This window comes from Humulus lupulus, chromosome 2 (assembly GCF_963169125.1).
Source record: "Humulus lupulus chromosome 2, drHumLupu1.1, whole genome shotgun sequence".
Classification (NCBI taxonomy): domain Eukaryota; kingdom Viridiplantae; phylum Streptophyta; class Magnoliopsida; order Rosales; family Cannabaceae; genus Humulus; species Humulus lupulus.
Window position 1 is genome coordinate 62,307,189 of NC_084794.1, and position 26,261 is coordinate 62,333,449.

At 42.3% G+C, this 26,261-nt stretch overlaps 2 protein-coding genes across 2 annotated transcripts; both read right to left on the reverse strand.

Annotated features, from left to right (window-relative positions):
• Window positions 1-80: 80 nt before the first annotated feature.
• On the reverse strand, window positions 81-2,980 carry LOC133817908 (biotin carboxyl carrier protein of acetyl-CoA carboxylase 2, chloroplastic). The gene is made up of 7 exons (XM_062250548.1): window positions 2,246-2,980; window positions 1,653-1,706; window positions 1,380-1,540; window positions 945-1,272; window positions 779-850; window positions 534-599; window positions 81-391 (listed from the first exon to the last, which is right to left on the reverse strand). Exons 1-7 carry the CDS (start codon window positions 2,396-2,398, stop codon window positions 368-370), a joined length of 858 nt encoding a protein of 285 aa, XP_062106532.1. The 5' UTR covers window positions 2,399-2,980; the 3' UTR covers window positions 81-367.
• A 230-nt stretch (window positions 2,981-3,210) lies between these two features.
• Window positions 3,211-7,539, reverse strand: LOC133817907 (probable mitochondrial-processing peptidase subunit beta, mitochondrial). The gene is made up of 9 exons (XM_062250547.1): window positions 6,721-7,539; window positions 5,962-6,126; window positions 5,633-5,770; window positions 5,405-5,556; window positions 5,189-5,297; window positions 4,704-4,802; window positions 4,318-4,383; window positions 3,690-3,797; window positions 3,211-3,605 (listed from the first exon to the last, which is right to left on the reverse strand). The coding sequence occupies exons 1-9, from the start codon at window positions 7,396-7,398 to the stop codon at window positions 3,519-3,521; spliced, it is 1,602 nt and encodes a 533-aa protein (XP_062106531.1). The 5' UTR covers window positions 7,399-7,539; the 3' UTR covers window positions 3,211-3,518.
• Window positions 7,540-26,261: the final 18,722 nt, after the last annotated feature.

Consider the following 26,261-nt stretch of genomic DNA (forward strand, 5'->3'; position numbering starts at 1 on the left):
TGTCACGTTGGATAAATAGAATTGATAATATTCAGTAATTGAATGCTCATTGTTATCATTTTCATTTACAAGCCAAGCGATAAAAGAAAATAATAGGTAGATAAAATCATTACACTACCCAGAACTGTCTATGCCATTAACTCTGTTTCAATATTCAACATTACTCATTGCGCAACATATTCAGCATTTTGCCATATTATACTCTTAAATTATCAGTTGGTTGTAGAAGGAAAAATTAAATAAAAAGAAATACTTGAAACAAAGAACGTACTAATAAAATTGAAAATACAATACATTAACCGTTGCAGACTAAACTCATGAAACAGTGTTTTCACAAACAAGCTTGGAAAGGTCCTCGCCAAGTTACTCACGGTACAATCACGTAGAGAGGCTGCATGGGACAGTGTTTATTGCTTAGATTCAGTGATTGAGAGATAAACCATAACATACATATGGGATTCCAATACATATAAATATAGACAAAATACAATTATATATATATATATATATAGAGAGAGAGAGAGAGAGGTTACCGTGTCCACGCTAACGGGCTTCCCATCCTCTGCCAATACCTCCACTACGGTTCCAGACTGATCAGCCTGAATGACAAGAAATTGTAACTCAGTACTAGAAATATTTAAGTATTTTGATGTGTAGATTTTTCTATTTGTATTCAATATGGTGTTCACAATCAAAAAGAAATTGAATGAGCTAACTCGTTAAAGAGAAATATAACCACTATACATAAGAAGTGATTGATTAAGAACATAAGAGATACCTCTATTTCATTCATCAGCTTCATGGCTTCAATGATGCAAATGACTTGACCTTTCTGTACTTTATCTCCTACCTGAAAAAACAATATAGAAATCATATATTTTAGTTTAACATGCTTTGGGGAAAAAAAATAGAAAAACCAATCGATGGACTAAAACAATAATTACCTTAACAAATGGTGGCTCCCCAGGTGCAGGAGACCGGTAAAAGGTGCCAGCCATGGGGCATTTTAGAGGTGGATGAGATGACTTGCTAGACTGTGCAGAGGCAGGTGAGACGGGTGCTGGTGCCGAAGGAGGAGGAGGGCTTGCAGGGGCATCATAAGATGCCGGGGCTTGTGGCGGTGGTGGTGATAGGTACATGCCTTGGGGATAATAAGTTTGCATTGGGGCAGCCGGGGGTGCTGGCTGTTGAATGGCTTCCTTTTTCCTTATTATAAGCTCACAATCCAACTGCTTCAGTTCCAGCTCCATAATATCTCTTGAATCTACTAGTCTGCACATCAAAATGATATACACCTCAGTGACTATAATATTCAGATTACCCAATTTCCAACTAATAAAGTACATGAAATAAAAAAAATGAAACTCATTCTAACTTACTTGACAAGGTCTGATACTTGAGCCATGAATGCAGCGATTGATGATGGATCTGGAACATTGTTGTGTGTAGTAATTTCTTCCGGAGACTCATCCTTCTCTTCCGATGATCCAACAGCAGACTTTGGGGGAGGTACAGGGATAGAATTTGATGCAACAGCAACCTTGAATTCAAAAATTAGTTTTATTAGTATATACGATGATCTTTCATCTCTACAAACATAGTAAGATTCTTGTAACAAACATTTTTAACTTGATTGCCATAATCTTTTTTACCTTATTTAGCTGAGCCTGCACCTTCCATATGGTTGGCTGCTTACTGTTATGGGACTGCAGAAGATGATCAAATAAGAAAAAAAGCTCATAATGTAATTCTATTACATTTTTTTTTTGCTGGGTAATTCTATTACTTTAGTCTCAACATAGAAAGCCAGTGTGCAACTTGGGGCTTCCTCCATCATTAAAACTTACTGCACTACTAAAAACCCTTAACAAATTTTCCCTCATTTTATTTTATAGCATAGCATTTACAACTCTAGCAATTTACATTTTACAAAAATTGTCTTTCAAAATGAAGCACAGTAAACCAATTTAAATCCACAATATGAAGTTTCATTGGATACCAAACACAACTTCTCATGTGTCCATCAGATTCAGAACTAGCATTATGAAGCAATTGGTCATCAGGCAATGCACAGCTTCTATTTAGCAAAAGGTGGACTACAAATCAACAACAAATGATAAAACAACCCCTTGAGAGAGGGAAAAAGGGAAGAGACGATAAACAACGAGTCCACAAACAACGAAAAGTGGGATAGTACATACGCCATGGATTTGATTCGAAGAAAAACCGATACGATATTACTAACCTGAAACCCGAAAGAGAGAGACGCATTATCGCCATGTTGAAAGCTGAGCCGCCTTGGCTGCTGGAATGGAAGCGAATTCCGGACCGTCAAGCCAACGCGACCCAATGAGTTAGACGCCGTTGCTTTGGGGCACGGCACCGTGAATGTAGCCATTGTAGTCGTTTTCACTCAAAAATGAAACCAACCCTTTTAAGCGGAAACCAAAGTATGAACTGGTATTAAAGGAACAAGAAGACCACCCCCAGATCCAAACCACAACGAGTTTACCAAAGAAGGACCAAAAACAAGCCAAAAGAGGAAAAAGGGGTATTTTTTTTATTTATTTATTTCTGATCTGAAAAAGATTAAGGGGGAGGCGATAGGATCGAAGAAGGTTATGGAAGCTTTTAATAGAAATAGAAAGGCTTTGAAGTAACTGTTTGATTGTATTTTGTATTGGGTTTTGGAGTCCGATACTTACAATGAGACCATCAACATCGCCCTTTTAACTAACCTCAACAAACAACCACGAACCTCAGAACTCACGCAAACTGACACTTCCTCTTCTTCTTCTTCTCTCTCTCTCTCTCTCTGTGTCAGAGACATTAAATAAATCTAAATGTACTTGTTGAGAGAGGCGAGGAGAGAAGACAGGTTAGGTTTCCTACTTAAAGACTTTCCCTCCATAGTAGTACCAATGCGTTTTGGGTTCAAAAAAAGGAGAGAGAGAGCAATGTAGTCTCACCAAATTTTGCCATTAGTGATTATAGAATCCAACCAAAAAATGAACTCTTTCAAAGCTTGTATTGTATTATTGGTTATTACCAACTAATTTGGCAGCAAGCTCCATGGCCTATTGGCCTTAAAACCTTAGGTTTCATGCAATATTTATTATTTGCTTCAAAAGGACAGGGAGTTAAATCTAGTCCCATGTGGAAGTCAAAATCATCAGAGGCTTACATCACATCAATGACCGAAAACACTGGTTGGGAAAGAAAATGGGATTTAAATAACAAACAGTAATTTACAATTTGTAGTTGGAGCACAGTGCTCGACATGAAGAGCTATCTGGAAAAACTCTCAGCTTAGATAAATCACAGTATATATATCACTGAAAACAGCGTGCTTATTTCCGAAATTAAATGTTGTGAGAAAAAGATCTAAAAAAATTTATTGAAAAAAATATAAACCAGCCTTTAAAGCTTTGAAGGACAACAATTGCAAAAGAGCAACCAAAGTATCCGAGGCCAGACTGCTGGAGAATGGTTGTGCAGAAATAATTATAAGAACGAGACTAGTATCTGTTCCAGTAGGTCCTGCGTCTGAACCAGTTGTAGTCGGGCAAACTCTGGATTGGTCCCATGGCGGCAATAGCAATATCCTGTCAAGAATAAAAGAGATGATGATGGTACTTCAAAATTATGCATTTTTATTTAAAAGGGTCAGGCTAGGCTATAGTCTTTACCCTGTCGTAAATAAATCGGTTGGCAACACGTTTGATGGTGCTCGTGTCAACAGCATCAATCCTTGCAAACAGTTCAGCGAAAGGAATTCTTCGGCCATATGTTAGTAACTGCAAGAAAAACCCATAATCAGGTTAAGGACGAGAAAATTCAGATGGCTGAATGAATAGTGGCATAATCAAATTAAATTTAAAATACAAGTCAGTAATTTACAATCTGCAATGACGGTAATTTTTTAAGAAACGTAACAAAGTTACAATTCTCAACTATTGCGTATAACATTTTAAAGTCCTCAATATACAAGAAAATCGCAGTGACTTTACCAACCAGGTAAAAGCTTAAATTGCTTTCTACTTACTTATAAAGCAGTCGATCACCCAAACAAAGCATTATTAGCCAGAAGCACTATTAGAGGGGCACAATAAGCTAGTCAAACAACACCATCCAACTCTGTAGTTCATATAATCGAAACCCAATACTAATACCATTCATCATTTTTATTGCAAACCCTAGGTTGTAATCATACAGAAAATAAACATAAAATAATAAAAAAGGCTGGCAATAAGTAAAGCTCCGATTTTTTAATCCTGATCTAATTCTTACACACCATATTTAGCAAAAAAAATATACCTGGCGCCCAATGTCTTCTGCTACAGGACTAGACCCGTCGATGTGAAGCAGCAGAGAAGATTTCAGCTGAAAATGACAGTTAGAAAATAAGTTTAGTTGCCATGGCTAGCACAACTGGATCACAGGTTAATCGAATGCAATCATACTGCAACATTAAATTTCATGATGTGGAACAAGAAAAACTTGAGCAAAACAGTTGGCAACATCAGTATAATAAAACTGCAGTGACACCCATTTAATGTTATGCAGCATACAGATATACGAGACAGTGTTACTAATCTCAATTACAAAAATCCCAGTAGTAACCCCAGTTCCATGATTACACCAATGCAGAGGTGACTATCTCAAAGAAGTTTCTAGAGCCAGTAAAACTAGAATGTGAATACCTGATTACGAGCTCGGATAACATCAGCTTCTGAAACTCTATAAGCTAACTTTGTTATCTCATACATAATTGCCCAGGCCAAGTCATCTAAGCAATCAGGCTGAAACAAAAAATCAAGCATTGCAATTAAACTCACTTTTTTTAAAATTATACAGTTAACATACCATCTGTCACTGACTATCAGTAATGATTTAATATACACCACAAACACTAGGATAATTTCCAACATAGATTCAAAAAATGAAATCTAGATAATACAGGTAAAAGCCACACTAGACCATGCTTATAGAAGTTTGATAATAATTTTCAAGAGAAAGATGTCGGATAGTTGAGCAAAAGAAAAACATGCTTTAATACATGTCATCTTCAATTTGTCACCAAATATAGTAAGATACACTGTAGTAAGATGCACCAAATTTGTCATCAAAGATGCTGCCTGAATAAGAATGTCAAAGCGAGCATTGAAATTAAAAGTAGATAAAGAACCTTAGCAACAGCATAAACACCAAACAGGCCGGTGTCTTTGTAGTTGGTGTTAAAAGCCATCATGCTTTCTGCAATTTCGTTAATGCCAATCCTTTGTGCCAGCTCAGAACTGTAAGCAGCATGGCAAAACTAATCAATACATGTTCTCCTCGAATAAAAGTTGTCAAAGCTAACTACTCATGCCAAAAACAAGACATTTTAAACCAAAAGGCTCACCCCATGTGCTTTCCACCACCAGCATTCTTATTCCACGAGCCCAACAACGCTTGCATGACCATCAATGGAATAGAGTCTGGATCTGTCCAAGATGCTCCATTGAAAGCAACCGCAAATTGTGCCAGTGGAATATCATCATCAATGATTCTAACCTGATATCAAAAGGATATTTTAGTCAAAGAAAAAGCACACCAATAGATGGGAACCAAATAGGATAATAGTTCATACCTCAGAACCGGTAAAAATGGCAGGTTCCTTTGCAACCAACTGAGAAGCTGTTGTTGAATCAGACGACAGCTTGGTAAAAGAACTCTTTACTGCCCCAACAAAATCTTCATGCTTAACAGCTCCAGAAGCAACAATTACCTAAAACAGAAGTTCCAATAAATAAATAAATAAAAACTCATAATAATCACTTAATAAATAAATTCTCAAACCTTTATCTTAATACATTTCCCTGGTAATTAAAAAAAAGAAGAAGAAGCCCGCTTCAACACTGACTACAGACCAATACCATAAACAACTATTTAACAAAACAAATCAAAATTCTCAAATACCATTCTGGGAGCTGTGTAGTGTGTTTGTATATAGTTCTGAAGATGCTCCTTGGTGATAGTCTTGATATTCTGGGCAGGACCAAGAATTGTTCTACCAAGAGGAGTGTATTGGAAAGCGGTTGCATGCAAATGATCAAAAATAACTTCCTCAGTTTGCCCTTCAACCTGCAGCCTCACCAAGACCATTGACATTAAGAATATGAAAGAATAAAAAAGCTTGCGAAAACCAATTTAAAACCAGCAAACATATGTATAAATCAAAGGCAGCAATAGAAGCTTGACTTCCACAACCCCTTTACTTGCCACTCTGGTAAAGTGGAATAGAAGAAGAAGCAAGAAAAAAGGTAGGGAAAAAATGAAGTAAAAAAACCAAACAGGGCCTTTTTCGACTGCAACCTAATTCTACAGAATCAGGATGAATTAAACCTACAGTTTTCATCATACACTTCTCGTGTCATAGCTACGACATGAAAACTTAAAACATTCTGAATAAAAAACGTTAAAAGACACAAATTTTAATCCATCGGTGGCAAATTAAACAAAGCAATCAGAACAGCATAACTACAAATAAAATTATACATTCCCAAACGAGTATCACTTAATTTAGCGAAAAACTACCAATTTGGAGTCCAACGATAGCAATTATCAGACATAGTTCCCCACAGTAAAAATATTCCTTCTAATCAGACCAAGAAGGAGTTAACTTTCCAAATACTATTCAAAGTAGGCAATACAAAATCAAAGAACACAGTCCATTACCTCCTCCATTTCTCTAAGAATGACATCACGCTCGCGACTAATACGGTGCTCTTCGAATTTGGAGTTCTGCAAAATATCAGAAAGAATATCAAGCGCCTTCGGCACGTCCTTGTCCAAAACCTTGGCGTAGTAGGTGGTCTGCTCCCTCGACGTGTAGGCATTCAAATGTCCACCCATGTTCTCAATCTCCTCCTCCAGCTCACGCGCCGTCCTCTTCTCGGTCCCCTTGAAGATCATGTGCTCCAAGAAATGTGCCGTCCCATTAGTCTCCTCGGTCTCAAATCTAGAACCGGCGTCGATCCAGACCCCAACGGTAGCGGACTGAGACGCGAGGTTCGATTCAGTGGCGACTCTAAGCCCGTTGGGAAGAGTGGTGATCTTAGTCTCCGGAGCAGAGAGGATCCGCGTGTGATCGGTGACGGTCGGGTGGGGCGACCCGTACTTGAGAAAACGAGGGTCGGGGTTCTCGAGCTGCTGGAGCTTGGATTTGACGGCCTCGGCGAGGCGGTCATAGATCATGACATCTGGAGCTGGAGGCGACGGAGCCGGAGACTGCGAGGAGGCGATCGCGGGTGAGGTCGATGCAGTTCGAACCGCTTGGGTGAGCAAGGTCTGGACCGGGAGGGTTCGCTTGCTCGACCGGCGAGCTATAGTGGTAAGGAGATGTTTGATCGGCATGGCTACCGATTAAGGCCTCGGAATGTCTCCGCTGAGGCTGTACTGTGTTAGGGTTTACAGTGGCGTTTTGAGAAAAATGTGCGGATTGACGAGGAAGATGGACGAAAAAGCCAGATATCTTTCTACTCCTATGTGACTTTTCCTTGGGACCAAACGACGTCGTTTACTCTCATCTTCCGTTCAACCTATTCGGGCCTAAACCTAATGCTTAGAAGGCACAAGAGTCACAACTACACCGAATTTTACCTCACTTATTCATCAAATAAAAAAATTGCATCACTTTACTTTTTTTAAAAAATAAATAATAAAAAGTGATAAAATTACCATTAGGAATGCATAGTATTATAGGTAAGTAGAATAAGGTGCGAAACAAAAGTTTTATGGAAAAGTAATTTTTGGGGGTTTCTTTTTTTCTCTACTAAGGTTTCTGAGTTTTTTTTTTTTTTTTCATCTTCTCTTCTCAGCCAGGAGTGTCGATGTCGTTCGTACGTATGGTCATGCCTGGCTGAGAAGATATCTCTTTGGTGGGGTAGAGCATGGAAGGTGGCTACTGTATATCTTCTACTTCTTGTGTTTGGTTTGGGGTAATTTCGTGGAGGTGGACGAGAGATAACAGATCTGAAACTATACTTGTTTGGTGATTGATTTTTATTTTAGTTTTGTTGTTTTTATGTCTAGTTTTGTGGGCTTTGTTTTATTTAAATTTCAAAATAATGGTGGATTTCAACCACTACCCTACTAGAATAGTGGGATTAGTAATTATAACGAAGGGGGAGGATGGTTTTGATTCTTACGGGGTGGTTGGTGGTTCTTCGATCTGCGCAAATCGCTTCTTTAGGAGTCTCCATTTTTCTCTCCATGGTTATTAGATATGGGGGATTCCTCGATCTCTAATGGCCCTGTGCTACATGACCTTCTGATATCTAGTGTCGGAGCTTATGAATATGGTTCGTCGTTGTTTTATTTTCCTTATTCCTAGTTTGAAGAATGGAGTTGTTATCATCTGCCTTCTATTGGAAGATTATTGGTTGATGGCCATTGGTGGGGTTAATCTATCATATGCCCATTTGGAAAGGAAATATAGTTTACTTCAAACTCGTTGGAAGCTTGATTGCTTGTGGCTATTTAGACATTTAGCTGAAGTTTTAGTTATGATTTTCTTTCTATTGATTATTGTACACGGCTTGGTATGCCTATGTTGGTTGATTTTGCTCAATGAGCATTATATTATTGTAATGGACTATGTCTTATTGACCTATTAATAGATATTTCTTTTACCTTTAAAAAAACAACAAGGTGAGAAATTTCTTCAATCTATTAAAATTTATTATGTAACCAAAAGTCATGCTTAGGGACAAAGATTAAAATGGTTAACATGGATGGGAGCAGAGGGAGCACCCCCTGCCAATTACTCGCCCCGTTTCCATCCGGCATGCTTAACAAGTGTTGGGGTTGTATGCCCTTATTAAAACTCAATTTGTTTGTAATCTCATTTTATTATCAATAAAAGAATAGAAATTATTTTGACTTAGTCAATCACTTTGCTCACATGTGTCATTTTCATGATTATTTGTTTAATATAAACTTCTATTAAATTATGATCATATAGCTAATCATATTTATAGTGACGTAATCACAGTGGAATATAATATGATTATATGTTAAAATATAAGTTAGTCCTAAGATTAATTAGTGCACATAATTTACACTGACTTGCCAATCTATGATATGGTTTACTTACACATTGTAGTGCTATGTTCTTTCGAAAACATTAACAAAGTAGATAAGATCGGATGTATTTGTTACATCGGACTCGACTTATATTAACTTTAGATAGATAAGTAAATGTACTATTATTATCTAATATAGTAATAAATTTGACCATATGTCAATTCAATCTCAATTCTGAGTGGTTAGTATTCTAATTGATTGTATTATTCAAGTCTTTTGATTTGTTATTTACCAGCTTACCCTACGGACTAGCCCATACGTACATCTTGGGGACTTGGTAGTAATGTTGAGTGGGAGTGTTAGTCATAGATATGAACATCTATAACTTCTAGCAAGAAGTGAAATGATGATCACCTTATAGCTTGGTTCAACGAGTTAAATGATTGAGTACTCATTTATGTGATTAAAGTTCACAGAAATATCATTTACAAGAAACTTTGTGGTATTTAAGGATAAAATACAATGAGGGATAAAATGATAATTTGTATCCGACTCAGTTGTAGATCATCTATAGAAGATTGAATGACAAATTATGGTTGTAACAATGGATAACGTATTTACTTTAGGTGTAAAGCGTTCTATGAGTTCAAGAGTGCAATTTCGAGTCTTTAGTGGAGTCACAAGGAATTAATAAGATAATGAAATTATTCAATAATAATTTTACGGTAACTTATTTGAGATTGAATTCATGGGTCCATGGTCCCCACAATGTCTTTGTTTAAATCATCTAGATATTCTTGATTAATTAATTTAATTATCAATTAGGATTGTCAAAATTGTTTTGTGTCAATTTTGGACAATTTTACTAAGATGTGGAATTTAGAGAAGAAAAAAGAAATTTTGGCAAATTTATTAATTATGACAAATTGGTGTCAAATTGATAAATAGTATTAAATTAATATTCAAATTATAATTGGTTGATTTGAATAAATGATTTAATAAATTAATTAATTATTGTTTAAATATATTTATAATTATATATATAATTTTAAAAAACTTTTAAGATTTCGTAATAGTATATAATATAATATAAATTATATTATATTTATTTAATTAATTAATAGAGGTTTTATTTTAATTATTTAATTAAATTGAATTAACAATAAAGTGTTGCTATAAATAGATATTTAAGTCTAAAGTTTTGTAATATGACAGTAGTGAAGTGAAAAAAGCAAAAACATATACTCAAGAGACCTATTGTAGTCGCTCATATCCTTTATCTTATTCTCTCTAATTTTTTCATTTCATGCGTTGAGAATCGCCCACTCTAGTCTAGGTGATCAAATGAAATTGTGGAAGACTGTGTAGTTTGAAGATCCAGCTGATAATTCTAGTTTAGGGTAGTTTTAGAGTGTGTTTTAGTCTTAGTTTCGAGTCAAATTGTAAGTTTTGTACAATATTGTGCTTGTTTTTGTTTTGTTTTCAGGTTTTTGCTATGAATTGGCGAATGGAGAGGAAATGAGCGGATTTGATGATGAAAATGGGTATTTTGGGAGTCTTTGGCCATTTTGTGTTAACTCGGGAGAGCCGAGAATATTTGGATGAATCTGGTGCGAAACGAAGGTGAAAAAAAAATGAAATCAAGAAATTAGGAACAAGGAGTCGCGACTTGCCCTTACAAGTCGCGGCTTGCATGAAGACAGGCGAATCGGTGAAGGGAATTAAGGATAGGCAGGTCACGACTTGATCTATCAAGTCGCGACTCCTGAGTTTCTAGAGAAGAAAGGAATTGGCAGAAAAAGAGGCGGGTCACGACTCAGGAGTAGGCAAGTCGCAACCCGCCTCACTAAAATTTGAAATAAAATGTGTTTAAATACGATTTTTAGGTCATTTGTAAAAGGAGTTCTTGGATTCGGGATTAGCAGCTGCTTAGCATTATTGATCTATTTTTCTTCACTTTTCTCTTAGTTTTTAGTAGTTTAATTTTATATTTTTGAACAATTATTTTATGATTTTAGTCATGTCTGATATGAACTAAACATCTGTTCTAGGGTTTAATGTAGTCACTTGGATATTTGCTAATTTTCTATAAAGTTTATATAATTTCTTCTTCTTCTATCCTTTATCTATATGATTTGCGCTAAATGCGTGTGAATAATTGATCACTATTTATATTATTTATGATTTTGATTCGGGATTCAAGAGGGGAGAGTTGAATATTCTATAATCATATAGACATAAATTGCATATAGGGCGATAATACCTATAGGGTTTTTGTAGCGTTTAGGGTTTCTATGCTTCATGCCTGCTATATGTTAAAACTTATCACAAATATGTATAAAGTTTGCATATAGGTTGAGATCTTTTTATCTTGAAAAAGAATTAGGATTGCTTTAGTTAACCCGCTATTAGGATAGAAATTGAAGAATTATATGCGTTGATTAGTAAGATTAACAGGTTGAAAAGTTGATGAAGTTAATACCTTAGGATTTTAATTATTGAAACAATTTTTATAATTGCACAATTTATTTCAATTTTACGTTTTAGGTTAAAAATCACTCTATTTTCGACAGCTAAATAGAATGTTAGAATTGGTTATTGGTACTTGATTGATAGTCTACGTGGGAACAAGTCTTATTTACTATCCATATTACTTGAATCGATTGTGTATACTTGCACATTATATTTTCGCTATCAAGTTTTTGGCACCGTTTCCAGGGATTATTTAATCAATATAAAATATAATTGATTCTTGTTCTACTTTGGCTTTTCTTTAACAATTTTTTTGACGTGTTTCTCTACTTGTTTCTCAATTTCAGGATCAACATGTAGTTTTGGTTTATGCGACGAGGTAAAACAGTTGAGATATTACCGGTGAATCTTGAGATTGAGAGAACCTGTAGATAGAATCGGAAGAATTAGAGGTTGGAGGTGAGGATGGCTGCAAACCAAGGGAATGTAGTAAACAATGTCGCCAACAATGTCGAAGGGATTGTGAGGTCCCTACTGAACAAGGGGCTAGAATTTTAAGAGATTATGTACTCCCAACTGTTACGGGAGTGCATTCATGCATCAGACACCCCACAGTTGTCGCTAATAATTTGAGATTAAGCCAGCAATTCTGCAAATGGTCCAATCTACTGTTCAGTTTGGAGGCTTGCCCACAAAGGACCCTAACTTACACATAGCTAATTTCTTATAGCTTTGTGCGACTTTTAAGATGAATGGGGTGAACGATGACACAATAAGAATGCGGCTGTTTCCATTTTCACAAAGGGACTGAGCAAAGAGTTGGTTGATTTCCCTACATGCTAACTCTATTATCACATGGGAGGAGCTCGCTCAAAATTTCCTTGCAAAATTCTTTCCTCCATCCAAGGCGCATAGTTGAGAGGGGAGATTAATAATTTCTGTCAGATGGAGGGAGAGTCACTGTATGGCGCATGGGAGAGATTTAAAGAATTGTTAAGAAAGTGATCTCATCACGGGATTGAAAAATGGATGTTAGTCCATAATTTTTACAATGGGTTAGGCGGCACTACTCGCACTATCATAGATGCAGCAGCAGGAGGGGCATTTATGAGCAAGAGTGCCCACGAAGCTTAAGATCTACTAGAGGAGATGGCTATGAATAATTACCAATGGCCTACAAAGAGGGAAAATACAAAGAAGGTAGCTGGTATGATCGAATTAGATGTCATCTCAATGCTTACAGCTCAAGTGGCTGCTTTAACAAAACAGTTAGAACAAAGCAACATGTTAGTCCAAGCTATGCAAGTACAGAGTTTATGTGGGGCATGTGGGAGTGTTCATCTATTAAATTAGTGTCCTACCATGGATATGAATAATATACTTATGGAACAAGTCCAATCCATAGGAAACTTCCAAAGACCTGCCAATAGCCCATATTCCATGACCTACAACCGAGAGTGGCAGAATCACGCTAACTTTTCTCGAAAAAATAATAATCAGAGTGTTCAGCAGCCTTTCCAACAGAACCACCAACAATTCTACCATCCTCCTCCTGAATTTTATCAACCACAAAATAGACCACCACAACATCCAATACCCATGAAGCAACCTAAAGCACAACTTGATGTACTGAACCAATTTATGATCGAGACAAGGGCATCTATTCGAAATTTGGAGACTCAAATAGGGTAGTTGGCTACTTTGATGACAAACCGTGCTCAAGGGAACTTCCAAGCACTACAAGTGTAAACCCAAAAGAACAATGCAATGCAATATCTTTGAGGAGTGGTAAGGAGTTAAAAGAGCCAAGTAAGAAGCCTATTTAATTACCAAAAGTGGTCGATGAGAAAAATTGTAAAATTGAAGAAGAGGTTAATGAAAACCTTGAGAAAAAGGAGCCAGAATAAGTATAGAGTGTTGATATTAAATGATAAAATCAAAGGAACGCAGCGGAATATATAGACCTATTTTAATAAATATTAATATCAGTCAGGATCATACACATATATAAATATTAAATTACATACCAAACAAATCAAGGATTACCTCTTGTAGCCTATCAAGTGTCCTTGAATCTCTTTGTATTAAATCAACAATCTTCCAATCCAGCAATCTGAAAGCTCACACCCAGTCTTCCAGATCAATCCTCAAACACACAAGGATGTGTGCGCACGTAGGATTCAAAAAGTTGATTTATATGATTCTCTGGATGTAGTCAACACATGAGATCTAGAAATGTTTGACTAAGATAAGGTTTAGAATAATTTTCAGGTTTTTAGAAAATTATCGCTTTAGAGAGATAGAGAGTCTATATTTTTATTCTAAAAAAAATAATAAAGCTTATACTAAAAGTCACATACTATCAGACTTATATAAATATATTTAATCTAATTAAATAATCTTTATTTTCTTAAAAATATAATTCAAATTAAAACTTATCAAATATTTACATTTAATTATTTATTTAAATTATATTTAAAACGAATAATTAAATAACTGATTAAACAAAATTATTTAAAATTCAAAATTCAAATCCCAGAGATAAAAATCCTTGAGTTAGGCACCACACACTGTGTTGCACAGTGTGTGTCGCCCAACCTAATTAGCGTTTCCCTGATTTTCACATTTGTTTGTTTAATCACATAAATATCAATTAATTCAAAATTAATTTTATCTTAAATATCAATTTTAAATAAAATAAATAAATATCATATTGTAAATAAGATATTTATTATTCTCTCTCTTCATATTAATCAAAACAAGATTAATATTAATTCTAACCTATAGTTTTTCAAAATAAAAACTATATAGTTAAATAATTAATTAATTCATCATTAATCAATCACCCATAATTATCATATAATTATTTCCTTGCCCTGAAAAATTAATTCCTTTGCAATTTAGTTATTTCTCTTTACAAATCTTTCTTTGACATCCTTACCCTTGACAGTGTAGGATAGAGGTGATCAGGGGACCATAGACCTATAATACAAAGCTCCAATAAACTAGATTATTAATTAAACTCTTTAATCTAATAATCTTATTTATTAATTCCATGATTACTCCATTATAGATATGAAATTGCACTCTAAGTATTTATAGAATTATATTTACAAAGTTTTCTCTTGTAGTCCATTGATATAATCAATATATGTAGTTTTGTCCTCCATTATTGATTTGTTAATTAGAGCTGGTCAAAATTACCATTTTACCCTTATAATTACCTTTTGATCCTTAAATACCATTAATTCACTAGCAAATAATTAATCTATAATGTAATTATAGATTTGATTTCAATAATTATTTAGTTCCAGAATTAACCCTTAAGGGAACCAATATTCGATCCGTTAGGAAAGCATGGATTTCATTATTGTAATCCATGTTCCCAGCCATTCACGATATTGAATCTCCAAAACAAAAGTCATCAGCCTCATTATTCTAAGAGACCTTAATGAGTGAATCAAAAGATCCAATAAACATAAACAGGAGTTCATGAATACTCAGGATTTAGACTGATCTACAAATGATCATCTATTACGATAAGAATTAAATCTTTATGTCAAACGACAAGTTTATGAATATAATTGTACGCCCTGGATTTCCCACGGGCTGTTTAGCAGGACGATCCTCGGACTAAACATGATTTAGCCCGAGGCTCCCACAGGCCAGAGGCTTTATCTTCAGGACGGGCCCTCTCTAGCTCGAGGGGATGGTGTTTCCTGCTCCCTCTTGTTGTTCCAGGAGCTGGGAACAACATCCGGCGACCACTGACGGATCAGCTCGGGTTATGGATTGCTCCGGTAGCGAGCTTCTCAGGAAGCTCTGACCCTATGGGAAGTCAACATGCAAGATAAACGTGCATAATCCTGCCATCACGTGTCCGATATCCCCCTGACTTCTCGGACACGCCGCAGGAACGTGCGTATTCAGACACCCACGGACGGGTTGGGCCGTGCGGCCCATTATCTCCTTCCATACTGATTAGACCACACTTGTGTGTCAGGTTTAGGAAGTAATCATGAATATCACAGACTTGATATGACAAATGGTAAGGTCACGGGATGACCTCCCTACCAATTTCCAGGTGCCTTCTCCTATAAATATGGAGACCCTGGGAATTGATAGAGGTTGGAAAAAATAGTCTTGTAAGAACTATATATATATTTGGTAAACCAATTACCCCGAAAAAGATCAATAATATTGACTAGTGGAGTAGAAGGATTTTTAACCTTCGAACCACTTAAAAACGTGTTTAAGGTCACCTAGTTCTTTTCACAAAGATTTCATATCTGCGGCGGTTCTACTTTTAAGTACTAATCTCTTTCTCTTCTTCTCTTAATTACTTGTTGCCGAAGAACCGCGTCAACAGTTTGGTGCTTTCATTGAGAGAGAATCCAATTAGTACTACCACAAACATACAACTATGGTGACCACTCGATCCAAACATGGCAACGAGACAGAACAGCATGATGGGCAGGAGGCCCGCCATGTTGCCCTCCCCGAGGAGCAAGTTCCTGAAGTCCAGCAAAGGCCAGGAAAGCAGCCGGCCGGCCAAGACGACACTGGTAGTTCGACGCCCCGGCCGCCTAATCCGAATCCAGGATATTCTGAGTCGACTACCCCCTCTCACAACCAACGGTAACGTTGGAGAGAGGCAAGGCGAGGCTCCTAAGTCTCGCCGGAGTAATTGATCCAGGCATAGCCGTTCGGGTAGACTCCCTGCAGCCAACTCCACCCCTTCATCACGCCATCAAGAGGCGAACTTCAGGGAAATGCCTCAGACCGAACCGCAGCAGTACAGCCGTTCGGTTAGGACATCAACCCCTAGCTCTCAGCCTTCCTCGAGGACACCCAGAAGAGATAGGGGAAATTCCCAAAGGAGGGCCGAGGAGATCCGGAGACGTCAGCCCGTCCCCGAAGAGCGTCCAGTTCCTCGTCCAGATCGCCCAGCGCGAAACCATCAAGCTGGCAGGGCCGAGAGGCCCCCACCAAATTTAGTCCGTCCAGACGGCACTAGGATCGCCTCCCCGGTCAGGCATCCTCCTTCTCCCATCAGATACCCGTCTCCTCAGCCCGTCCGAGACATCCCGACCTACATAAATAGTAGGAGAGACCCGCCATCGGCCGGGCCTTCCCGCAGCAGCAGGGCGCCGGGAGGAGGAGCAGGTCGGAGCCGCCAAAGACGCACATCGAGCCTATCCAGCAGGAGTCACTGGACCGGTAGTGCACGGAGTGATCTTTTGGGAGGAGACCTGCGACAGCGACTAAGTTCAGCACAAAGTCACCATAATACCCATGGAGGCGACCTTCGAGATCGCCTCAACTCTCACAGAGGGGATCGAGTTAGGGATGGTAGACAGGCCCGCTCAGTTGGGGTCCGATCTGAAGTACGTAATGGCGGGAATGCCCCAAATGACCTATCTCCAGATAGGAGGGGCAATAACCCGCCTAATATGTACAACGGGTCCGGAGCTGTTGAACAGCCCCGGAATAACCCAGGATCTCAGGACAAAACCCTAGAGCGCTTAACTCAAATGGAGGAGCTGATGAAGAAGCTCCTGTCAGAGAAAGAAAAAGACGAATATGATTCGGGGGATGAGATGGAGCTCTTCGCCCCCAACATAGCAGCAACGGCATACCCTTCTGGCTTTCGTATGCCTCACTTGTCAAAGTTCAACGGGGATGGAGACCCATCTGACCACTTAGGGATGTTCAACACCCTAATGATGGCTCATAACATCGGGCCAGAGCTTCGTTGCTTGATCTTCCCTTCCACCCTAACTGGACCTGCCAGGCAGTGGTTCAAACAAAGTAAAAGGCAGTCAATCAGCTCCTGGAAGACCTTTTCGGCTGACTTCAAGAGGGCATTCCGCGCCTCTCAGGCCGCCAGGGTCCAGGCCGACTCCCTAGCTAACGTGAGACAGCAACCTGGAGAAACGCTAAAAGCCTACTTGAGCAGATTTGCAAATGTCGCTGCTCGAGCCAGAGACGCCGACGACAGCTCCAAACTCATGGCTATGAGGACCGGGATCCTAGTAGGCGGAGATCTATGGAAGGATATTCAAAGGAGGGGGGTCAGCTCAGTTAGTGAATTCCTTAACAGAGCCCAAGAATGGATAAACTTGGAGGAAGCTGAAGCTTCAGCCGCGGGGACCAGCCGGGTCCTCGAGAAGCCCGCTGGGGCGGGAACAGAGATCGTAGTAGCGACTCCCGACGTCACGCAGAGCAACCAGCCCGGTGGCGGCAAAAGAAAAGGAAATGGTGAAAACGTCCAGCACGGTCAAAAGAAGAATAAGTCCGTGGATAAATTCAAGCCCGTGTTCACAGCGTATACCGAGCTCACCCAAACCAGAGAGAATATTTTCCTGGCCAACGCTACGCGAGTCCCCTGGAGAAGACCGGAGCCAATAAAGCACCCTAAGGGAAAGAGAGACGCTTCCAAATTCTGCCGTTTTCATAACGACGTCGGGCACAATACCGACGATTGCAGGCACCTCAAAGATGAAATCGAGACTCTCATCCGAGCAGGTCCGTTGGCGCAATACTCGCGGAACAGGGTCCCCACAGGTCGACCCGCTCCGGAGATCCCAGCCAGTCAACCTGGACCCCGAGTAGATCAGGACGTCCCTCCCCCCGTGGTCGAGGGAGAGATTTCCACCATCTCTGGAGGGCCACACATGGCTGGCACGAGCAGAGGCGCCCAGAAGAGATACATAAATGAGTTGAAGGCCCACAATGGAGGGGAGTTCGTCCCGGAACAGCGTCAATCAAAACAACAAAGATTAGAGAAACAACCAGTCACTTTCACGGAGGAGGACGCGGGCCATGTCCAATTCCCTCATAACGATCCCTTGGTCGTAGCAGTCCAGCTCGCCAACCGGAGAGTAAGGAGGGTGTTAGTGGACAATGGGAGCTCGGTGAATCTCCTATTCCGTTCAACCTTAGAAAAAATGGGTCTGACCGTCTCCGAGCTAAAGGCAACCTCGATGATGCTATATGGTTTTTCAGGCGCAGGGTCAGCAGCGATAGGAACGATCGAGCTGGTGATCACCCTAGGCGACGAGTCTCGAACAGTGTCCAAACTGCTCGAATTCGTAGTCATTGACTGCTCCGCTGCCTACAATGCAATTTTGGGCCGACCAACGCTCGTTGCTTTCGAAGCTATCACATCCGTCCGGCACCTCGCCATGAAGTTCCCTACTTCGACAAGGGTCTGCACTATCAAGGGCGATCAGCTCGCTGCCAGGGAATGCTACAGCATTTCCATGAAGGGAAAATCTAAACCCGGGCAGGTGGCGATGGCCATTCAGGATGAAGAGGAATCGCAGGGACCCAAGGCGGCCCCTGAGATTGAAAAACCTCGGGTTTCCGAAGACGAAAAGCTCGCCTTAAGCGAGGACATTGACCCCCGAGTAGGCGAGGACAGGTCCAAGCTCCAAGCTATTGAAGATCTCGAGGAGGTAGGCATCGATGAACAAAATCCTTCACGGACGGTGAAGCTTGGAAAGAACCTCTGCGATAGAAGAAAGGCGGATCTGACCGCGTTTCTGAAAAAGAACCTAGACGTATTCGCATGGTCGCACGAGGACATGATAGGGATCAGTCCGAGCGTAATCATGCACACACTCCACCTAGACAAAAGCGTCCCTGCAAAGTCTCAAAAGCAGAGGCGTTTAGGAACAACCCGAGCCGAGGCCCTTGAAGAAGAAGTGGCCCGGCTCAAAAAATGTGGCTTTATCCGCGAAGCCAGATTTCCCATTTGGGTTGCCAATCCCATGTTAGTTCCAAAGCCCAATGGCAAGTGGCGGACCTGTATTGATTTTTCCGACCTGAATAAAGCCTGCCCCAAGGATTGCTTTCCGTTGCCGAGGATCGATCAACTGGTGGATGCCACGGCGGGGCACGAGCTCATGTCCTTCATGGACGCGTACTCGGGCTACAATCAGATCGTGATGAATCCAACAGACCAGGATCATACCAGCTTTATGACCCCGACTAATGTCTATTGTTATAAGGTCATGCCGTTCGGTCTTAAGAATGCCGGGGCAACCTACCAAAGGCTGGTAAATAGAATGTTCGCGGATCAGATCGGGAAGAACATGGAAGTGTACGTCGATGATATGCTTGTCAAGTCAAAGACTGCCACCAACCACGTTGCCGACCTGGAAGAATGTTTTAACATACTGCGAGAATATGGCATGAGGCTCAATCCTCAGAAATGCACTTTCGGTGTCGCATCGGGGAAGTTCTTGGGTTTCATAGTCAATACCCGAGGAATCGAGGCAAATCCCGACAAGATCAGGTCACTGCTCGAGCTTCCATCCCCCAGGTCGCGGAAAGATGTCCAAGGCCTCACAGGAAGGGTGGCGGCACTGAACCGGTTCATTTCCAAATCGACCGACAAGTGCCTGCCTTTCTACAACCTGCTCCGCGGAAACAAGAAGTTCGAATGGACAGTAGAGTGCGAGGGCGCATTCCTCGACCTAAAAACGCACCTAGCTGAGCCACCTGTGCTATCAAAGCCCAGGGTAGGAGAACCTCTTTTCCTCTACATGGCCGTGACTGAGGACGCAGCTAGTGCCGTTTTGGTTCGAGAAGAGGACCAGGCTCAGAAACCGGTTTATTACATCAGCAAGAGACTCCTCGGAGCTGAGTCAAGGTACCCGTTGATGGAAAAGCTGGCGTTCTGCCTAATCACGACCTCGCGAAAACTCAGGCCATACTTCCAGTCCCACTCTGTACACGTCATGACCGATCAGCCTCTAAGGCAGGTTTTGCAAAAGCCTGAAGCCTCGGGACGCTTGCTAAAGTGGGCGGTCGAACTCAGTCAGTTCGAGATTTTCTATACTCCCCGAACTACCATAAAAAGTCAAGCCTTGGCCGACTTCGTGGCAGAATGCGCGGGATTCCGTGAGATCCCATCGGAAGATTCACAGCAGCTCACATCCTCAGGCTCATCGTGGAGGATCTTCGTTGATGGCTCATCTAACGAGAACGGCTCCGGGGCCGGAATCATTCTGATATCCCCAGAAGGACATAGATTCCATTCGGCGCTGAGGTTCGGGTTCAAGGCGTCCAACAACGAGGCAGAGTACGAGGCCTTGTTAGCCGGACTTAGGATAGCTAGTGAGCTAAAGGCAAGCTCTGTCCAATGCTTCAGCGACTCCCAGCTCGTGGTGAATCAGGTCCTAGGCGAGTATCAGGCGCGGGGTCCCAAGATGGCCTCTTATTTGGCTAAGGTAAAATCCGAATTGTCTACGTTTGGGCAAGGGTCGATCGAGCAGATACCTCGGGAGCAGAACGCCAATGCAGATGCTCTCGCCAAGCTCGCCACCTCGGGGGAGGCAGAAACCCTGGGGTTGGTACCAATTGAGTTCTTGGACAAACCAAGCATAGACGGGGATCGAGCAGATATTGAGATGATTGACATCAGGCCGACCTGGATGACTCCCATTGTTGAGTACCTCGTCGAGGGCAAGTTACCCGAAGGGCGCAACGACGTACGGCGAGTCATTTATCAAGCTCCGAGATATACGCTAGTCGAGGGGGTGTTGTACCGACGTGGGCATTCATTACCTCTCCTCCGGTGTGTTCTTCCAAGTGAGGCGAAGGCCATCCTGCAGGAAGTTCATGACGGATTCTGCGGAGATCACACTGGGGGGCAAAGCCTGGCCTTGAAGATCCTTCGGCAGGGTTTTTACTGGCCGACTCTGTCCAAAGACTCGATCTCATACGTAAAAAAGTGCGACAAATGTCAGCGGTTCGCCGCGGTTGCACGAGCACCCCCGGCCGAGCTAAAAATGATATCGTTTCCCTGGCCCTTCGCCATTTGGGGCATAGATCTAATAGGCGCCCTGCCCACCGGAAAGGGCGGGGTCCGTTACGCCGCGGTAGCCATTGACTACTTCACAAAGTGGGCCGAAGCAGAGCCGTTGGCGACAATAACATCGAAAAAGGTGCTAGACTTCGTGGTTAAAAGCATCGTTTGTCGATTCGGCCTACCCAAAAAGATCGTTTCCGACAATGGCACTCAATTTGACAGCGACCTGTTCACCGAATTTCGCGAAAAGAACGGAATTGTGAAAAGTTTCTCGTCCGTGGCCTATCCCCAGGCGAACGGCCAGGTCGAAGCTGTCAATAAAACTCTGAAGGCAAGCCTCAAGAAGAGGTTAGGTGAGGCAAAGGGGATCTGGCCAGAACAGCTCCCCCAAGTTCTGTGGGCCTATAGGACCTCACATCGGACTCCCATGGGTCACACTCCTTTCTCCCTAACCTTTGGAAGTGAAGCGGTCCTCCCCGTGGAGGTAAAGGTCCTGTCGCACAGGGTCCGGTCCTACGAACAAGACAAGAACCACGAGCTCCTATGCCACTCCTTAGACTTGATGGATGAGAGGCGAGAGGATTCACAACTCCAGCTCGCCCATTATCAACAGAAAATCACTCGCTACTTCAACACTAAGGTCAAAAGACGTGCCTTTAGCGTCGGCGATTTGGTCTTGAGGAGAGTTTTCCTGGCCGGGAAAGATCCCAAAGATGGGGTTTTGGGACCAAGCTGGGAAGGACCATACCAGGTCATCGAAGTCATCAAAGAAGGGACGTATAAATTAGCTCGACTTGGTGGAGAGGCGGTCCCGCGGACTTGGAATGCAATCCACCTAAAGAAATATTATCAATAAACATTTGTAAGACCTAGAAGGTCACCTTCCATGTATAAATAAAAATCAAATGTTTCTCGTTATTTGCAAGGGTAATTTTAAAGTAACAACGAAAGACCCTTTCCCAGTTACTTGGGGGGCATATGGTACCCGGATATATCCAGGTCTCCTTAACGACTTAGGTGTTAATTTTTATCTATGGATAAGAGTTATCACAAACTAAGTCCTATCCTGGTCTTAACCAGGTCATAAAACTTGGAAGTTAACAAAAATTTGTTGACCGAGGTTCTTCTTTAAAGAGCCCGGGATACGGATAAAAGTTGACGCGATCTGAGTTTTTTCAAAATAAGTTCCTGGTCTTAACCGGGTCATAAAACTTAGAAGTTAGCTAAAATTTGTTGACCGAGGTTCTTCTTTAAAGAGCCCGGGATACGGATAAAAGTTGACGCAAACTAAGTTTTTTTTTTTCAAAATAAGTTCCTGGTCTTAACCGGGTCATAAAACTTAGAAGTTAGCTAAAATTTGTTGACCGAGGTTCTTCTTTAAAGAGCCCGGGATACGGATAAAAGTTGACGCGAACTAAGTTTTTTCAAAATAAGTTCCTGGTCTTAACCGGGTCATAAAACTTAGAAGTTAGCTAAAATTTGTTGACCGAGGTTCTTCTTTAAAGAGCCCGGGATACGGATAAAAGTTGACGCGAACTAAGTTTTTTCAAAATAAGTTCCTGGTCTTAACCAGGTCATAAAACTTAGAAGTTAGCTAAAATTTGTTGACCGAGGTTCTTCTTTAAAGAGCCCGGGATACGGATAAAAAGTTGACGCGAACTAAGTTTTTTCAAAATAAGTTCCTGGTCTTAACCAGGTCAGAAAACTTAGGAGTGAACTAAAAATTTGTTGAACGCGGATCTTGTTTAAAGAGCCCGGGATACGGATAAAGTTAACTCGAACTACGTTCATAAAAATAAAGAGTGATAAATTAGCAAACTGGAAGGAGAAAGGCGGCGTGTGAGTGTCAAAGCCTTAGAAGAAGGGGGCACTTTACCGTTAAAGTCATGTCCATAGCGGACTCTATAACTCGGACCGGGCTCGTTGTTTCGATGGCCTGGAGCTCCTTCTCCCTGATATTGTAATAGTGGCTGACGGCGTAGCTGGCCGACTCATACACCGTACCCCGGAATGCTTCGGGCATCTTCTCCAGAGCCCGGGGGTCGACCGGGATACGCACGTCCGGGGCTGCCGCGGCCAGATTCCCGACCTCTATTACCCCGTCTTGGGCGGCCAGTGGAGATCGTTGGGGTGGCGGATGCATGAGTCCTGTCCTGGCGACAGGGAGGTTCGCCCCCGCGACCTGGGATGACGGGTCTCTCTCCTTCTCCGTAGCTGGGGATTTGGTGGAGACCCCGGTCGAGCTCTTGGACTCGCGAAGCCTCTTTAGCCTCGGCCCCGCTGGGGGATTCCCACCAAACACAACGCCCCGCAGACTATTCCCGGGCTGAGACATCTCTTCTGCCAAAGAGCAAAAAACACGGTTATCAGCAATCATACAGAAATAAAGGCAATAAGAAAGCAAATACTAGGGGAGCCCTACCCCCCGAGCTGGAAGAGCCTAGGACGATTATCTCACGAACTGGCGAAGGTTCTAGGTCCGGTTCTGAATCGGGGCTGGACTCTTCTACGTACTGCCTAATCCCCGGAGCGTAGACGCCCCTCTGGAGCGCAGGCCACGTGCGTAAATTGGTCCCGTACTCCTCAAAAATGGCCGACCTAAAGGCTAGGGTATTATCTACTACTACGATACCCTTGGGCCGACTCTCTTGGTTGTCCATCACGAGCTGGTCAACGCAGTGGAGCAGAAGCGTGTCCAGGTTCGGATTCCTTGGGTGACGATGGACGAGCTGCCTAGGGTTGAACCTAACCAGCCGGGGGTCTGCAGTGGCCCTATCTACGTTCTTAAATAAGTAAAAGTTACCTTGACCGGAAGGACCCGCGGCTGCTCCGGATTGGGCCCTCTCCTCGATCATCCCCTGGGCGACCTCCAAGCTCCTCTTCCTGTTCCTCACCAGAGGAACCTCCTCACCTTCTTCCTCGCCTTCGTCATCTGCGACCTCCTCCGCGACGGTCGGCCTGTTGTCGCGGGCTGGGGGAGGACCCCGGGGCCTTTTCAAATTCAAAGTCTGATTTGGGAAAATCAGCTTGCAGAATACCATCGCCTCGTCTGTCACGAGCACGCGGTAGTCTTTCTCACTGGGAGGCAGGTTCGCCAGTGTGTCGTATTGACCCCCGAGGGTCACGGACTTTTCGGTCCTCGAGTAGATGGCTGCAAGGTTGGTTGAAATCAGAATTGGAATAAGGGACGAGCTAAAATAAGATAACCGTTAAAAGGCGAGCTAAATGGAGGATTACTTACGAGGGCGGTTGAAATAATGATGATCGCAGTTTCGGAACCCAGTAGACATAAAAAACTGGTCTTTGAAGTCGTTTGGATGGCTCGGCAGCTCGATCACTGCTGCTGTGTTAGGGAAGCGGGTTAAGTAATAGAACCCGTCGCCTCGCCCCCGCTGGTCCGGGCTGGCTTTGAGGCAGAAGAAATATAAGATATCAGCAGGAGTGGGGACCTCCCACTCATGCTTTTGGAACAAATACCTCAGTCCCGCCAGCAGACGGTAGGAATTGGGGGGGGGAGCTGAAATGGGGCCAACCCCACATAGTTCAGAAAATCAGCAAAATACTGATCCAGGGGGAGGAAGGCCCCTGCCTTGAAGTGTTCCCCGCTCCAGGCCGCGAACGACTCGTCGAGCGGCATGCAGCTCCTCTCCCCATCCGCAGCAGGTCGGGCGATCACGGAGGTCTTCCCCAGAGGAATGTTGTGGTTAAGGAAGATTTTGGTGATCTTTGCCTGGCTGGTTATCTTCGAGACGATTCTCTCCGCCTCGAAAAATGCGTCAGGAGCCACCTCGGCCTGCTTCTCCACCGCCGGTCCAAAGTGAGGAATTGGCGAGCTGGTCACCACCGCCTTTCCTTTATCCTTCTGGGAGGCCGAACTTCCCACATTCTTCTGTGGCAGATTTCTCTTTGGAGCCATCTGGTCGCCTATCGAACAAAAGAAAACACTTTAGAAAAGGCGACCCAAGCAGGAGAGTGAGGCAAGCATTAAGTACACGAGCTGGGGTAAGCCCAGCCCGTGGAGAGTGGTGCCACGCGTTCCAAGGAACACGCGCCTGTGCCCTCAACAGATCCCAGATTACTCGGAATTCGTGTGTCAGATGGCTCAGAGTAAGAAAATTTTTTTTTGCCTTGGGGGGGAAAGTTTCAACAGGCAAGGCGTGGCAAAACCGCTTTTAAGGCGTATTCCCTAAGCTACCCGGTTTTTGCACCCAAAGTTCCTACGGATCCTACCCAGAAATTGTTCCTAAGAGAGAATCATGGAACCCATGTTCTAAGGCGATGTCCCATGGCAAGTGTGCCCTAATCAAAGAAGGGCCATCACCCTCCATATCCGCGTGACCCAGAAAACCTCTGCATGTGGCTACAGTAAATTTTTTTACCTAGGCTACAGTGGCATGCTTTCAAAAATAAACAGGGACAGAAGACTTACAGTATAGGGTTGGATGGTGAGCGAGGTTGCTGCGCTGGTAGGAGCTTCGTTGGCACAGTAGTCTCCAAGGCCTTGAAGGAACTCGCTCGCTTAAGCTTCGTGAACGGAGAAGATGAGAGCAATGGAAATGAGGGTTTTGTTCTTCGGAAGGTCAGAGAGAAAAGAAGGAAATTTGAGAGGTTCTGAGTGGTAAGGTGGTCCGTGCGTGGGATGACCACCCCCTTTTTATACAAGGGGGGATCACGTGTAAAAGGCTCCTGGGAGACCCTCCACTCGAAATGTGAAACGACGGCTGGACAGTAGGCTGGGCCATTTAATGCGGTTCTCGTAGAGTGTACCGTCGCCACCCACGGCGTTCCACGTATCAGACGCATGCGAAAAGCAGGGAATGCGAAGGGTTGTGGGAGAAGTCTAAAAGCTCCTACTGTGGTCTCCCATGTCTGACGTCATGGACCACGAGCAGGAGCTTGG

Excerpts from the sequence above, each read along its gene's own strand:
- LOC133817907 (XM_062250547.1), bottom strand. The coding sequence starts at position 7,398 with ATGCCGATCAAACATCTCCTTACCACTATAGCTCGCCGGTCGAGCAAG. Across the intron at positions 5,771-5,961 it reads ACTACACAGCTCCCAGAATG|GTAATTGTTGCTTCTGGAGC; the intron begins GTATTTGAGAAT and ends CTTCTGTTTTAG. Across the intron at positions 3,606-3,689 it reads ACCGATTTATTTACGACAGG|GATATTGCTATTGCCGCCAT; the intron begins GTAAAGACTATA and ends TATTCTTGACAG.
- LOC133817908 (XM_062250548.1), bottom strand. The coding sequence starts at position 2,398 with ATGGCTACATTCACGGTGCCGTGCCCCAAAGCAACGGCGTCTAACTCA. Across the intron at positions 1,707-2,245 it reads CTCTCTCTTTCGGGTTTCAG|TCCCATAACAGTAAGCAGCC; the intron begins GTTAGTAATATC and ends CATCTTCTGCAG. Across the intron at positions 1,273-1,379 it reads CAAGTATCAGACCTTGTCAA|ACTAGTAGATTCAAGAGATA; the intron begins GTAAGTTAGAAT and ends TTTGATGTGCAG.